Source organism: Callorhinus ursinus, unplaced genomic scaffold (assembly GCF_003265705.2).
Source record: "Callorhinus ursinus isolate GAN/ISIS: 27379988/994484 unplaced genomic scaffold, GSC_fseal_2.0 scaffold95, whole genome shotgun sequence".
Taxonomy (NCBI): Eukaryota; Metazoa; Chordata; class Mammalia; order Carnivora; family Otariidae; genus Callorhinus; species Callorhinus ursinus.
This window is the reverse complement of record NW_027397157.1, coordinates 505732-522193: the sequence shown is the minus strand read 5'-3', so window position 1 is coordinate 522193 and position 16462 is coordinate 505732. Positions and strand designations below refer to the sequence as shown.

Genomic DNA, 16462 nt, shown 5'->3' with positions numbered 1-16462 from the left:
TTAAGCGTCATTATTTAAAATGCAGATAGTATTTTCAGTGAGACTACATTATAAAGTACCTCATTATAAGTGTCTAGTTATACCAGGGGGCTAATAATCTTTCCCAAATATATAGTGCTGAATAATACATTTTTCTCTGATACATAGGAAACCTTTATTATTTTTGCTGGTTTCTCCATACCAGTCAAAGGAAAGGACCCATCTTACCAATTAGAAATAACTCATTTCTAATTTCAATTTAGAAATTAAATCTTGATTTTAAGTCTTAAAATATTAACCCTATAGGTTTTAGAAATACCACTGTTGATAGCTATTAATTAGCTAATGTTGGCCAAAAATTAATGAAGTAGTATCTATGTTAATGCATCTTGTCTCATCCTAATGATTTGTCTATTTAACTGATAGTGGATGTACATAGCTGTGGGTCTATTAAACTATTATTATTTGAACCTGGAAAAATAATAAATCATGTCTTTGTCTACAGGCTATTTGTCTTTTAACTTTTTAAAAATATGCCAACTACCCCTAACAATGACCCTGACATAAGATAATTTACAAGTAGCTAATTGATTAGTTTGTTAAATCAGGTGGTTAGTAAGCAGTAGCAAGACCTCATGGAAATTCCTAAATATATAAGGGTTTTTTTTTCCTCCCTTGTTCTTCTGCCTACATCTGCAGTAGATTCAGCACCTGAGATTTAGAAGGGTATTGAGTTCTTTTGGGAAAGTATACACATCCCATTAGAAGCAATTTCTTGGGGCTGACATTCTTCCTGTTTCTATTTTATTGCTTTATTTCTTTCTTCAGTTTACATTTTTGCTTTGTTAATACACGTCCTGTTTCCAAGTCACTTTTGTAGAGCTAATTCTACTTTTCTAAATGCCCTGTAATTTTGGTTTATACAACTGTCCTTGAAAGAAATTTTTAAATTGAATTTGCTTTCCTTTTAATAGTTTTAGGTAGTCACTTTCCTTGTTTCCTGTTGACTTGACCCTTCTTCGTTCTCTAATAAGTACACATGCCAAAGAGGGCCTAGTGACAATGCATTTCCTTTCTAGAATATTTCCTAATTTCGTCAACTCTCAGTATAGACAAAAGAAAAAAGGTTCTTTGCACTTGCACTTATAATGTGAAAAATGAATCAATACCAACTCAGGCACCCCTATCAAAACTATGTTCAAGGGGATTTTTTCTTTAAGATCACAAATAGATTAAATGTAATTAGCTTTATTTTGTGTCTGATAATTTGATATGGTTTCACAGCCTTGTCTAGAGAAGCAGAAGACTATCAGACCCAAGCCTCTTTAGTCTTTTCTGTCATCATAAGTCACTTCAAATCAAATTCTGCAAAGAAATAACTTAATGACCTCTTATTTAAGGGATATTTTATATTTTTTTTTATTTGGGAAAAAAGGGCCTTTGAGGGATTCCTGGTACTCAGTTGCTAAATTCGCCTGAATAAGTCAAGGCAAGATTTAATGAATATTCCTGTGTGCTGTGGATTTAGGGATTTTTTTTTTAAGTTTCCTTATTATCTCTTCATGGTAACAAGCTTTTTAAAATGGTTTCTGAAGATTTCTAAAATGTCCCCCACAAAACCACAGCTCTACCATGGCAAACACCACCGCCTGTCAGAGACTACACTAGCTATGGACCGGCAGTGTCTTAACATGATACCTGTTTCTGCTTAGTTTATTTGGAACTTTTCCAAACCTAAACCCCCTGATTGGTCTCTAATTCAGGGGCAGCAAAATTGCTCTGTAAAAGTCCAGATAGTAAATATTTTTGGCTTTGTGGGTCATATATGGTCTTTGTTGCATCACATTCCTTTTTTTTTTTTTTTGTACAACCCTTAAAAAAACTATCCCTTGCTCACAGACCATACAAAAACAGGACATGTTCTTAATGGATCATGCTGTAGTTTACAGTCATTGGATGCAGACATGCAACCTGGGGGTAAGAGGGAAATTATTTGGGGCACTTACTGCATAGAAGCCAGCAACAACTCCCTGGCTAAAGATTAGCAAGTAAAAAATATTAACTCTACTTGTTTGGTCTCTTGTTAGTTTACTTGTATTTTCCATGATGGCTAGGTCCTGTTTTTTTTCCCAAAGATAAAAAGACAGAAAGTAAAGACTTAAGAAAGGAGGAAGGAAGGGAGTAAAGGGAGATAGACAAAAAGAGGAAGGGAGAGCAAGAGAGGAAAAGGCAGAAAGAGTGAGCAAGAAAGCAAAGAGGGAGATAAAAGGACAAGAAGGAGAAAGAAAAAGGACAGAAAAAGAAAGAAAGAGAGAGGTAGAGAGGAGCTGGGGGGTGGAGAAAAAAAACATAGAGAGAAAAACAGAGAGACAGCCAGAATATGGAAGCTAGTGTACAGTCTCTCCTTCTTTTCCTTAGAGCCAGGCAGCTTTTAAAGGCACCTCCCCAGCTGCTTTCAAACATTGAGGTTGCTGCCCAGCCACTGATCACCATCCCAAGAAGTGAAATGTGGGCTCCACATCTGAAAACTTCCACTTGGTTTTTCACCAAGTGAAATGGAACACGAAATTCAGGGCCCAAGCAAATGGCTCATGTTTTCTTTGGGACACTTGGTCTGTGTCTACCCAGGGAAAATTTTGATGTACTGACTGACTGACTCCAGTGCATATGATTAATGTATATATAGGGCAAACCAGGATAATTCAGACCTTTTTTTCTTCCACAGCAGGTTTTCAGCCGGAATTATCTGGATGGTTGCCTCAACTCTCCACTAGGCTTTGCCAGGATAAGCACAGCCAATGTAGTATGCAGGAGACAGGGACCACTCCCTCTATCCAAGGTTCCCTTCAACACCCACACCCTGTGCAGCTTAGCATAGTGGGATCTGTCCTGACAGTCATTCCTTCTGGAGGCAAATGCAAATTCTGTCTAATGAATCTCTAAGAAGCCTCCAAAACCCTAACTGTTGCATTTGGCTTAGCTGTCAAATGGCAAATTATAATAGACAAATGAAGGAGGAGAACCATACAAATGGGAAGAAAAATTGTACCCTGTTCCCTTCCCCATTCAGGAAAGAGGATAGTAAAAGCCAAAGCCCATAAATTCCAATCAAATTAATTAGTATGTATGTATATAGTTTCTCTTAAGACTGTGGACACCTGGATTGTAATTTTTTTTCTTTTAGTAGAGATATGTATAGATAGACATACCTTTTGTTTTTTAAAACTATAGTTAAAAAGTAAATTACACTACATCTCAACACATAGAAAAAGTGTTGCTCATGGAGGCATAGTTTATGTGACAGATGTGCTCCTGACAAAATTTATACACATCATTTTTTTAATTAAATGAAAACTACAATTAATGAGGGAAGAATACTACTTGGAATAACCCCTTGGTAAATTATTTTGTGAAGAATTCCTCTATGAAATTAACAACTAACTCATAATTTACCTGGAAAAACTGTATTTTCATGGACTCCTGCACTGATGCCATGATTCTGGGTTTGGGTTTTGTTTTGTTTTGCTTTGCTTTGTGTGGAGGAAAGGTGAAAAGAATAATGGGAAAGATGCATGATAGTTTATTTTACTGTATCTTACAGATCCAACCTCTAATGATGAAGCTTCCCACATAACTTCTTTCTTTTTGGGAGCAGGAAGAAAGGAAGAAAATGAAGAGTCAGAGCTGTTGATACATTGGGATAAAATTTTTCCACTCTATTGAAACTTTCTACCTTTCCTTCCATTCTGTTTCACCAGTTCTCTAAGTGATAATTACAGAGTGATAACTTCCCCATTGCTGCTTGTGTGGTGTTTTTATTTTGCTTTGTTTTTTTTGTTGTTTTGTTTTTATTTACTTTATTTTTTTCCAGATTTCAATGCTGATTTTTCCCTGAATAAATAATCTCTTTAAATTCTTAAGAGCTTCCCTCTACAATTAGAAATTGCCTTACAAATAGTCATTGTAACTACTGCATGAGAAAGTCCTAAAATGTATTAAGTAAAAACCAAAACAATAGTAACAACAAATTGTTAAATGAGCAATTCTATGTGTATCTCTTAAAAAGTTTTTTGTTTATCTATAGGATGTGTAGAAAATTTACTCATTTTTGCTTGTCAAAGTGTTCTTGCTTCCTAGTGGTGGAAATAAAACCCTGGAAAAGAGAGATATCTGTAAAATATGCATTTGTAAAATAAGTTTCTCTTTTCAAATGGCTGTTTGGTGGCCCCACACTATGTACTGGACATGACTCCTTGAAAGCAGTCTGTAACCTTGGGCAGATTCGCAGTGACAAATGTTGCTATGCTTCTGTAAGCACTGCTTCTGCTAGAGGGCACTGTACATTAGACAAGGCCTTGTGCTCTACTTAGTAAAGACAGCTTTCTGTTGCCGCACCTGTGTCCAAGTCTCCATTTGTTAACACATGTGTGTGTTTCCCTTTTTGGTGGATAAGACTTTGGGATGCATGATTGCAAAAGGATTATTCCGCAGAATAAATAAATCTAGAGTTAGTTGAGTGTTTTTCTACCATGAAAAGGCTATAACATATTTACCTCACTCTCAGAATTGCTCCACAAAGTAGGGCAAAGACTTCTCACCTGATAGACTCCCCCTTTACCCTTTTACAGTTTGTTCCACACCATCCCCCACCTCTAACTTCACCCCTTACTCTTCCCTGGAACAAAGAGCAGCTGGTTCAAATTAAACTCCTGGGCACACACATACCACTTCCCTATCTCTCAGTTTGAAGGGCAACATGGAGAAGCTAAGATTGCATATAACAAAAGGTATTCTGAGAAACAAGCTATGATTCTAGAAGAGATTTTCCACTATTTCTATCAGTTATCTTTGAAGTAGTTCAGATACATTTCCCCTAGTTGCTTAGTAGTTGGTAGTTTAGTAGTTTAAAACTACGGGAAAAACCAAAGCAAATGCATAAATACAGTGACCCTTCATTCATTAAACAGCTCCATTTCTTTTTTCATCAATCTGATGATTACTTGTTCTCCTAGAGCTGTTGATACATTGGGATAAAATTTGGAAGCCTGCCTTGAATTAAATGATTAAGTAAATAAAAATAGCTGAAATACACCTAAGCTCTGAAGAGGTCAGTTTTGTATTAGTCAACAGAACACTGTAAGTAATGATGAAGGGAAAGAAAATAAGTATTATAAGCAGAGTTTTTTTTTTTCATTGTTCTTTTTAAGGAAATGTACTTTCTTTTTTTTTTAAGATTTTATTTATTTATTTGACAGAGAGAGACAGCGAGAGCAGACACACAAGCAGGGGGAGTGGAGAGGGGGAAGCAGGCTTCCCGCCGAGCAGGGAGCCCGATGCAGGGCTTGATCCTAGGACCCTGGGATCATGACCGGAGCCAAAGGCAGACGGTTAATGACTGAGCCACCCAGGTGCCCTGGAAATGTACTTTCTAAATGTGCAATACAAGAAAAGAAAATGTGATGTACCTTGGTGAAAGACTGGCTTTTGCTATATTAGAGTGCAAACCTAATGCTTTAAAGACTGGAAATGTCTTTATTTTACTCTTTCTCTCTTTCTGTGATTTGTAGCATACATTGAAGATCTCACAAGATGTGTTGAGCAAAGCAGAAGACTTATTATCGTGCTAACTCCAGACTATACTTTCAGACGAGGATGGAGTATTTTCGAATTGGAAAGCAAACTCCATAACATGCTAGTCAGTGGAGAAATCAAAGTGATTTTGATTGAGTGTACAGAATTAAAAGGAAAGGTGAATTGCCAGGAAGTGGAATCACTAAAGCGCAGCATCAAACTTCTGTCCTTGATCAAGTGGAAGGGACCCAAAAGCAGCAAATTAAATTCTAAGTTTTGGAAGCAACTAGTGTATGAAATGCCCATCAAGAAAAAAGAAATGCTCTCTCGGTGCCATGTTCTGGACTCTGCAGAACAAGGACTTTTTGGAGAACTCCAGCCTATACCCTCTATTGCCATGACCAGTACCTCGGCCTCTCTTGTGTCATCTCCAGCTGATCTCCCTGATTTCCACCATTCAGATTCAATGCAAATGGGACACTGTTGCAGAGGTTACAAACACGAGATGCCAACCACCACCTTGCCAGTACCTTCCTTAGGCAACCACCATACTTATTGCAACCTGCCTCTGGCACTACTCAATGGACAGCTGCCACTTAGTAATACCCTGAAAGATAACCAGGAACTTCATAGGAACAATTCCCTGCTACCTTTATCATCCAAAGAGCTTAGCTTCACCAGTGATATTTGGTAGTAAAAACTCTGAAGTCCTCTGAACAGCTATGTGAGCATACAGAATTTCTGCTTTACCAAGCATAAAGTACACCTAATAACATTGAGGTGCTGAAAAAGTATTCAAAGTAAAAGGCACAGAATCCCTTTTGTACTTAAAATTTTTGTTTACATTTCCAGAATAGTGGGGTTTGGGGGGAAGAAGGACCTGTTTTTGTAGTATAGTACCTTGTTTCAAAGTATAGTTTTGATTTCTTCCTGAAAATAAATATTTAAATATCGTTTTGTTTTAGAGTTTTATGATACCATTTGGACTACAAACTTAGTTAGATGAGGTATCTTCCCCATATTTATAAATATTTCAGTATTTACATGGTATTTGAAATAAGAAAAACTTAAAGACTTGAATTTGAAAATTCTGAAATAAGATTAAGGGGAAAAGAGAACTTCTACAGAATAACTGAAAAATCAGGAATTATCAAGAAAGAAGTGTTGAAACACCCCAATTAGAAGAAGATTGTTTGTAGAAGAAGATCAGTTAAGAAAAAATGTGATTGAAATGTTTGGAACTTCTTCAACATACTGGGCAACTTCTCTAGACTAAATCAACAGCTCCTATGACAGCTTATAGTTGTATAGGGAAGCACATCTTCTGTAGGCAAACTGGTAGGTAGGCAAACAATATGCATTTCTTAAGTAAATGAATAGAGAGGCTGCTAGTTCTTTGAAGATGATTTTAAAGAACTCATGGCTTTCTAGCCTATTTCAAAAGTTTTACAAATTTGAAAACACATTTTAAGATGCACATTTTATTGTTTGCTAATAATTCACATTTTTTTCCAAATGATCTCTTGACCTGCTTTATACGAAGATGTGCGCATCTTCCTACTTTTTTACAGCATCATTGGAGTTTGAATTTAAATAAATATTAACTGCAACTGTCAGCAGTAGAAAGGAAGTAAGATAACAATATCAACAGATGAAGTGCAAAATGATTCAAGTTTACTAGTGGTAGAGCAGCAATTGCAGTGATTCTCATCTGAAATGTAGTTGTGAAACAGACTATACTGTACATACACAATATCTTCTTGGCCATGTGTGCAAGGTTCCTGCAGAAGTGTCTCTATTCCTGGTGCTTCAAAGAGTATATTTTATAGACTAAACTTCTCCACCTTCACATTATGACCGTGACTGTACCACACCAGAATATCCCTGTGAATGATCTAAAATATTATGAATTTGCTGTAAGGTTTGTGCCCCTATTCTAGTATTTATTGTGGATTACTACTTTGTGTTCTTTCCAATTACTCAGTTTTGGTGTGTTCTCTACCAAGATGCCTGTGGGGGCCAATTTTTTATCAAGGTTGATTCTGGCACCTTGCAAATGGTTTGTAAATCGTGTTTTGGGACAAATATAAATAAGGACAGATGTACACAATGTGTAAAAATTAAGAATTTGCCCAACCCTTGTAAATGTGAAACTCAAATGTATTAGAGAATATTAGATAATATGTTTTATTTCTTTCAACTTTTTTACATTATTGATTCCCTGTGAGCCATGAAAGTTTTGTTTAAAGTACTTGTTTCTCCATTGCTTTTCTATATCCAGCTGCTCAGAAAATACATTATGTTTCAACAATATATATAAAAGCTTAGCAGTAATACATGTTCATTTCATAGTGGGACAATTAGTTGCTCCTTTGAAAAGTCCTGTTCAACACATATAGGTGTTTCATAGATGTATTGTTTCCACTGAGAAAGGTGATTTTGCTTCTGTAAAAAAAATATAGGTATTTCAAAATGGAAATTTATCAATTCCAAACTGTTTTCCAAGTGTTATAAAGTTATATTTACTCTTCATTGTTCTTTAATGATATGTGTAATTACTAAGTAAATAACCTGCATGAAATGAGTAGTATATATGTTTAAGTGACCAATTGTATTTTTTATTATTTTGTTTTCCACAGAAGCCTAGATCAATTCAAATAGAATGTTCAGTGGTATTTTTAAACTAATAGTTCTGTATTGAGCATGCCAGTTCTGAAAATATAACATGGGTCTCTCCGCTTCCTTTATTTACAATGATTAAACGTGGGTAGCAATTTGAGTTGGCTGGCCACAATGTGTCCTTTCACTACTAGTAAGTACTCAAAAACAGAGCATTCACACTTGTGCTGGGGAACTTGACAAGAAACCTTTTCTACCATTTTCAGGAACCAATGTGTACACTATCTATAAAAATTTATTTCTAGATGGCAATTCAAAATTTGATTTTCATCTGAGATTTTTGAAAGATATAGCCCATAGGGTATAATAAACATTTACTCTAGAATATAATATATTCTTCCACTTGCTTACACAGTAGGAAAAACTTTCTTCTCAATTTTTCACTGAAATAGATTTGAAAATTTAGAAAAATACTATTGCAGTTAGTTCCCATATGTTCATAGCAAATTTATCTAGCTCATCCATCAACGTACACATACTTTTAAAAATTGAGACTATTTAAAATAAAAAAAATCTGAGAATGTCAGAAATTATGAGACAAATGAGAAATGTACAAAAGCAATAGATATAAAGGAAGTGAAAACAACATTAAGAATAAATAGTGCTCAGGAGATGGTCAACATGTACATGGTTTTAATTTGGCAAAATATAAAATCTGGCAGGGTTGGTAATCTATGAGCTCCAATCTAACTATGGAGATTCTGAAAGGTAGCTGGATATTTCCTGAAAAGAAGTAAGAAGATATCTCTCCTCACCCCCTCTAAGCCTTAATAAAATTAGATCCAAATCTGTTCAGCTTTCAATCACTCTCATTTAAAAAAAAAAAGGAATACAAAGACACTTGTGGGCTTCTGGTAAGGCTTGAACACAAGGTAGTATCATGTGGAAAATCGATACTTTGTTTGAGCATTGGTAGCTAATATTGTGGGGCTTAAAGGTAAGAAACAAACTACAAAGACAGGAAAAACAGTTCAGTTTTGAAAGAGAAGTTTATAGAGGAGTTTCAAGAGGACATGGAAATGATTAATATCCTATGGATTACTTCTGTAACAAGTTGAAAAATGGCAGGTGTTGTGAAAGAAGCAAATTCTGGAAAAAAAAGAGAAGACTCTGACCCCCTTGGTGATTAAAGGGCTTACAAGAGTATATAAAACCACTGGTTTCAAGCATTTACTGCCCTTTGGCATTTTATTTTTAAATAAATTGGTTGGTTTTCACCAAATGTTTTCTAAAAAATTAAATAATGACCATGGGAAATATCCTAGAAATTGTACATTTAAATCTTTATTCTCCTTGTATTAATTTCCCAAGGTGAGGTAGTGAACTGATAAAACCAGAATGAAGTTAAGACAGAACATAGTTCCATAGTGACCGGTTAAATTTGAACACTTGCGATTGTTGTTGCTCTTTTCAGAGAATTTCATGTTGAAAATTGTCTGGCTCAAATTTCTCTATTACTCATGCATTTTTGTTCTAAGATAGGAGGTCACAGTGCTGAATATTAAGGTTTTCTGATGAATGTATGGGGCTGTCTAATAAACAATAATCATTAGCTTCAAACCTTTTCATATAAAACTTACCTTTTTTAGAACTGAAATCAACCATAAACAATTTAAGAAAGTTATTCAGCATCTTAATTACTGTGAAATCAGAGCTTGTAAAATCACCTGCACCCATCTAAACTTGTCTTCTCAAATGTTCACTGCTGTTTGATCAACCGTTTTCTCTAGATAGTACTAAAGTCAATCATGAATATTAACTGAGTGCCTACTGTGTACTGCCCATTACATAAAGTATAATAGAAATATTTTTTTTAAAATTTGAAGTCCCTGTTTTCAAATAGTGTACACATTATATGCACAAAGAAAGGGGCATTTGCAAAACACATTCCAGTGTAGGAAAATTAATATTTTACATGCAGAGTAGATAAGTGAGGTGGGATGGTTCAGTCCCAAACTGAACAAGATATGAGTTTGGAATAGAAAGAACAGTGGTGAAGAAAGGCAATTTCCCAAATGCAGAGAATAACACATGTGAAGATTCAGGAGAAAATAAGCAAGTTCTGTTTAGCTGATAACAAGCATATTTGGCTAGCAAGAGCAGAAATCTGTGTGAGGGCATGGTAAGAAATAAGGATAGGTGAGGTGCTGGAACATTCATGTGGTAGCAGATGCAGGAAGAATTAAATAGTGGAAGAGAATGGTGACAGGGAGACCAGTTGGGATGCTATTGTCATAGTGCACATATGAGGTGATAAGAGATGGAGAGTAGTGAACTGGATACTCTCAGAAAAGGCAAATCTGAGGAGAAAGAGGAATAGGTAGGATGTAGTGAAGTGAAAAGTGGAAAATTTTTTAAAAAGTCAATAAAGAGTCAAGGATCAAGAAAGTTGGTTGCACAAAAAGAAATCTCTTAGAGTATTTAACTTACCTTCTTAATTGAGCATCCTGACATTGTAAGGACAAAAATAGAGACAATATAATGATAAGTGTATTTGCTACTGGAGCAACTTTTGAAGTTTTTGCAGGAGAATAATGGTCAAGAAAGACAAAGTACTCCTGCAAAGCTGTTTTAGAAATGAGTAATTACATTCATTCACTAAATATAATCTCAAATTCTCAAAGAAGGAATTGATGGAGTTTGGTACTTTGGGTCTCATCTGTCTACTGATTCTATTTAAATTCCTCACTTCATTTTGGAGTATAGAATTATGATCTGAAAATAAAGGCATTGAAATTGTTAAATTAGAGAGAACTTCAAAAGGTAAGGATTGAGGGTGTTTGTCACTAGTTTGAACATAATAAAAAAACACCATAATAGAAAAAAATAAAATAGAGAAACTGGACAAGATTTACAAAGAGCAAAAGGGATATGTTGAAGTGTGTTGGAGTGGTAGGAGGAAGCTTACAGAGTGGCCCTATGAAGAACAACAAAAAATTAACAACCATGTAAAGCTTGAGCCCAAAGAACCAAATTTTTACCAAAATTGAATGCGGAGTGATTACCGTCTTTAAAATTACGAAGGAAAATTGATAAGGAGCATTGTATTAGTAAGAGTTGATAACTCTTGTTAAAGGACAACAACTCAAATACTGCAGCTTAATACAATAAAATTCACTGCCTGCTCACATCACAGTCTGATGAGGCTTGGAGGAGCTCATGGGAAGAGGATGTACTCCACAGTTATTCAGAGATAGGCTCTTTTTATTTTGTTTCTCTGATCTCCTCTAGGTTCAAGCAGTTCTCTCCATTCAGCCAGTAGATTGGTAAAAGGAAAGGGTGTGGAGATTGGCACAAAACTGCCCATAAAATCCACTCACATTAAAGGATGAGGGCATGTAGTCTAGATGTTTGCTCAGAAGGAAAAGGAAATGGAATTTAATGAACAAATGAAGAGTCTCAGTAAGATGTTGAGCAATTCTTTTCCACAATGCCAGAAGATGAAACAAACAACAAAAAAATAGGACAGTTTTAAGAAAGAGAGCTTTTACCTTCAGAAGCAGAAAACACAAGAATAGATAAAGAGTTTCTGAAGATCGGTGGCCATGTATTATTCCTTGCTATAGTTCAATTACTCAAGACAGTGCTAGTCTCAGAGTAGGTGCTCACATCATATGTCTTGATTAAAAGGACAAATGGATTTGAGAGCATCTGTGAAGTTTCAATTCCTGGATTCCTTAAAAAATGTAAGAGGGATTTTTTTTCATTTGTTTCTTTCAGCAAGCAGTTTTGTTTATTATTTTAATTTAGAAAAAATAAGTTAGATTATCTCTTTATGTCCTGTCTAGGTCTAGGATTTTAGAATTCTAAAGTCAATTTGTGGTTGGAGATCAAAGTTTCTTAAGCATTTTGCCAGTCAAACAAATCATTCTTCCTCAGAGCATCCAGACAATTTATTCTATGAAACCACCCAATGGAGTTCATTGCTCCCAACCACATAGAACTTTTTATAAATATGTACTTTACATACTGACTTACTGCCAACAAAAAACATTGCCTCTCTTTTATTTGCAAAGGGTACTTTTATGTCTATAATTATCATATTGGATGGAATAATAGCACAGGATGTGCCACAGTAGCAATTCCACCAATGAATTCAGGATGCAGAAATATCCAAGTTTCTGTCCTCCCCGCCATATTTTCTAGACAGCCAATACATTGTAATTACTCCCAACCTTCTTGACAAAGGAGATGCAGGGAAATAAACAGAAAAATTGAGAATGCCATTCATTTTAATCTTGGGCAAATTACTTAACCTTCTATGCCTCTATTTTCTCACCTGTAAAATGGGTATAACAATAACATATATAGGGTTGCTGTAAACAAGATGATTGAATGTATGTAAAGCGCTTAAAAGAATGACACAAAATAAACACTACATAAGAGTTGCTGTTATAATTATTATTTTATACAAAAATGACACTGCTGACCCACCATCCATGGGAAACGCATTTTTATTTTACTTTTCAAGTGTTAGAAATTGGCTGTTCAGTTTCTTGCGTGACTGCCTGTAGGACCAAGGACACTCATTTTCCAGACAGCTGGCTGAGGCTAGAGGTGCATTCTGTGGCCATGGAACAAATCAGAGCTAACTGGCCCTTACAAGGAACAAACCTACAGCAACTTTGACCTCATTAGTAATGTGTTCTGAACTAGACAAAAAACAGGACTCTCAGAACCATGGATTATTCAGATTTGCTGTCCATGTTAATCAAAGTCCCCAGATGATTGCTTGATACTCTCCTTCACTTTAGTTAGGTTTACATAAGACCAAAACATCTGGATCAGAAGTGAAAAAATGCAGATGTTTAAGCCACATGATGGGAAACATCCAGATGTCTCAAATTTAGATTTGTCATTTTGTTCTTTGTTTTAAAAGAAAGAGAAGCCAGAAGGAAAAAAAAATCCAGTCGTGGTTTGTCTTTTTCCTTAACCTGAGTAAAATCAAGCTGTTTTTTTTTTTTGTGATAGAAATTTAAAATGCCCAAAGGCTGATTAGAAAATTTATTGATAATATCACTAGATTAATTGTGTTTTAAGAGGAGATTTTTAAAATTTACTTTAAGAAGACATCTTATCCATGAGTAGCATTTGTAAGAAGCAATTGCTTTTAGAGTGAGACAATATTTTGGAAGACTTGATCATAATGGATTATCCAGGAAAGTATTGCTAGGATGATACCAACAGAAAGGAGAATTTGCTGAAGAAACTCCTCAGACATATTGTTCATTTCCTAAGATCTGAGCTCATCTAAATGAGTAAGGAGTTAAATCCAAAAGGATACATATAAATCTTTTCTTCTGTTTATGCAATCATATTTGCTTCCTGGAAAGCAACAAAGAGAGTTGACTATAGGCATAAACAAAATAGGTAGCCATTTGTGGAGTGTGATTGGAAGGAAAACAAAATTAATGAGGAAGTCTCTGAAAGACCTCTAATTAGTCTTCTAAAATAATTTTAACTAATTGAAATCATGATGTTCCCAGGGAGTTGCCACAATCGGCTTTTATAATCTCACCAAACTCCTCTATCAGGAAGCAAAGCACATTTACTAGATACCACATTAATGCAGGTATTCTAATTTTAGAATTGGATGGGGCCTTCAAGGTCATCTATTTCAATCCCTTTATTTTACTTATGGGAAAACTGAGGTCCAGAAAGTACGTGACTTGCTCAAGTGATATGACGTACAGAAGCATACAATTATGAGGCAACTGATGGATAGGTCTTGATGAATGTACAAGTAGGCAGAGACAGAAAGGAGGAAGGATTCTGGAATTCATGAAGACACTGGGTACAGAGGGAATGCTGGGAATATGCTGAATATAGGAGAGGGAGTTAGGTGAACACCAAGCAAAGAACCCAACATCAGTAAGCTTCACCCATGAATAATTTTGTTAATATACACATTATTTAACACAAATGGCAGCCTTTTGTGATTGTGCCATCTTCCACAGTGGTTAAAAATCACTGAGTATAATGTTGTTTGGGACTTGGATCAGTTCATTTCGCAGATGAAGATATAAAGTTTTAAGCTTTCCCCCAAAGATTCAAATAAGGTGTCAAAGGACTAAGCTTAGGTTTGGGGAGTTGGTTTTGATTATCAGGTAGTGCTCAATTGCATAAGCACATGGCAAGCAAAACTACCTTCAGATCAAAGTGAGTCTTCCCAGGTCTCTAGCACTGTCTTTGGCAATGTGTGTGAAGAAAATACAAATCAACTGTTCTCAAATGCTTTGAAAGGGAAGGATAAAAAAATTTAGGAAAATATTCTGCACACCTGGGTTTCCCCAAGTAGAAAAATCTAAGAGTAATTTTCTCCTCAGAGTTCCCCGGTCTTCTCAAGAGCATGCCTATAAAATGAAGAAAAGCCTAAATCAAAACATACCATTTTCATCTTAAGATCAAACCCATATAATTGTTCACTGATTACAATTATCACATGATGACTGTTTTATCTAACACAGTTGAAATCTACCTGGAAATAATAATATGTGCGTTAAAGAGAAATATAGAATATCAGTATAGAATTCAGAGTTCAACCATTGCACCATACCCGACCATTTATCATTTTAATTTAAAAACAGTAATGCTGCCAGTGGAAACAGAAAACAAGTTGTCAGCATTTTTCCTTAAGCATGATGGAACCACAAAGCCATAGAGTAGGCAGTAAAATTTGTTTAAAAACCTCAATGTTTCAAGACAAGCCAGATGATTATGGGAGATATACTGTAAACTACTCATCTAATTTATTTTGCACTGATGCCAATTCACATGAAATTAGCTTTATTGGGTTGAAAGATTTTTTTCTTTTTCCTTTCCTTTCCTTTTTTTCCCCTTTCCCTTTTCTTTTCCCTTTCTTTCCTTCCCTCCCCTCCCCTTTCCTTTCCTTTAATATGAGCAAACCCAGTTCTGAGCCACATTGTGGAGGATGAGGTCATTGAGCTCCCTCCTTGCTTTTCAATTTCATTTACAACCCAGAATGATTAAAAATGGCAAAGCCAAGGCTAGACTTTTTTCCTCTATTCACAGCATTTTAAACTCTTTCTCTACTTCTCTACCATTGGTTTACTTTCATCTCTAAAAACATGGAATGCTCGAGTTAGATGGGTCCTGAGAGATCATCTAATCCTCTTCTTTTAAAGATGGAGAAAATGAAACTCAGAAAGGTGAACTGACTTATCAAAAACCAGAGAACCAATTAGTGACACAGCCAAAACTAAGATCCAAGATTCCTGATTGATCTCTCTCTCCACTATCCCAATCACAGTCTCAGCAATTAATTCATAGACTGGATTCTTAAGGTATTTATCTATCCATCTACCTTTTTAGGTGGGGGGCAGCCAATGCCTTGCCAATTCATGTAACTTAAATATTTTCAAACACCTTTATGTCACATGTTTGTGAGATCCTAAAATGTTTAATCAAATATGCTATATACACAAAAGGACCAGAATCAATTGTGAAACTTCCTCCACCATAACCACCACCACCAACACTTGCAGGACAGAGGATATACTAGTTTGAACTATGGAAGCCTAACTTACTTTTAAATTTGGTCTTCTTAGCCCAACCAAGTTGAGGACATTTTCTAGATACTATAAGATATTATTTGGATTCTACTATTCTGATTGAAATTGAGTGTTTGGATATGAGAAGCACGATGAGCATCAACTCTGGAGCCAGATCATCTGGATTCAAATCCCATATTTGAATTTACTGGCTATTTCACTTGGGAGAAGTTATTTAAATTCTCAGCACCCCAGTTTCCTCAGCTGTAAAACAGAGATGAAGTGGTTATGATAACAATAGTGTCCACTTCATAGGATGGTTGAGAAGTTTAAAGGAGCATGTAAAGTACTTAGAAAAGAACCTTGCATATAGGAGATACCATAAAAGTTTTAGCTGTTACTTGTATTTTCTTCCCTGCTATATAGGGAAAAAACTTGGCTCAGCAAATAAATGCCCAACATTGAGCATTACTGGGATTGTTTTAAAAGATTTTAACCATGAAATGTATGTAAGGAAGGGTGCTGTTAAAGACTAGTTATGTCTATTAATTAAAACTAGCTGAGCACATCCTTTCCTTGAAAATATCATCATAGTCTTTATTTCAATTACTGTTTTCTTTCAAATATCATTATTTTTCAAATTAAAAAGTAATTCAGCCTTTTTGCTAATTCAGTAAATAGATCCTCCAACTACTCTTGAGTTAGTGAGTTGTGACTATATC

General features: G+C 35.4%; 1 protein-coding gene across 1 annotated transcript in view; it reads left to right on the top strand.

The window, feature by feature from the left end:
* IL1RAPL2 (interleukin 1 receptor accessory protein like 2) overlaps positions 1 to 8283 on the top strand; it is a 638741-nt gene extending 630458 nt beyond the window's left edge. The window contains exon 10 of the mRNA XM_073888769.1: positions 5547 to 8283. Coding sequence (XP_073744870.1) covers positions 5547 to 6244 — 698 coding nt within the window. The 3' untranslated portion in view covers positions 6245 to 8283. The remainder of the gene's footprint in view (positions 1 to 5546) is intronic.
* The last annotated feature ends 8179 nt before the right edge of the window (positions 8284 to 16462 follow it).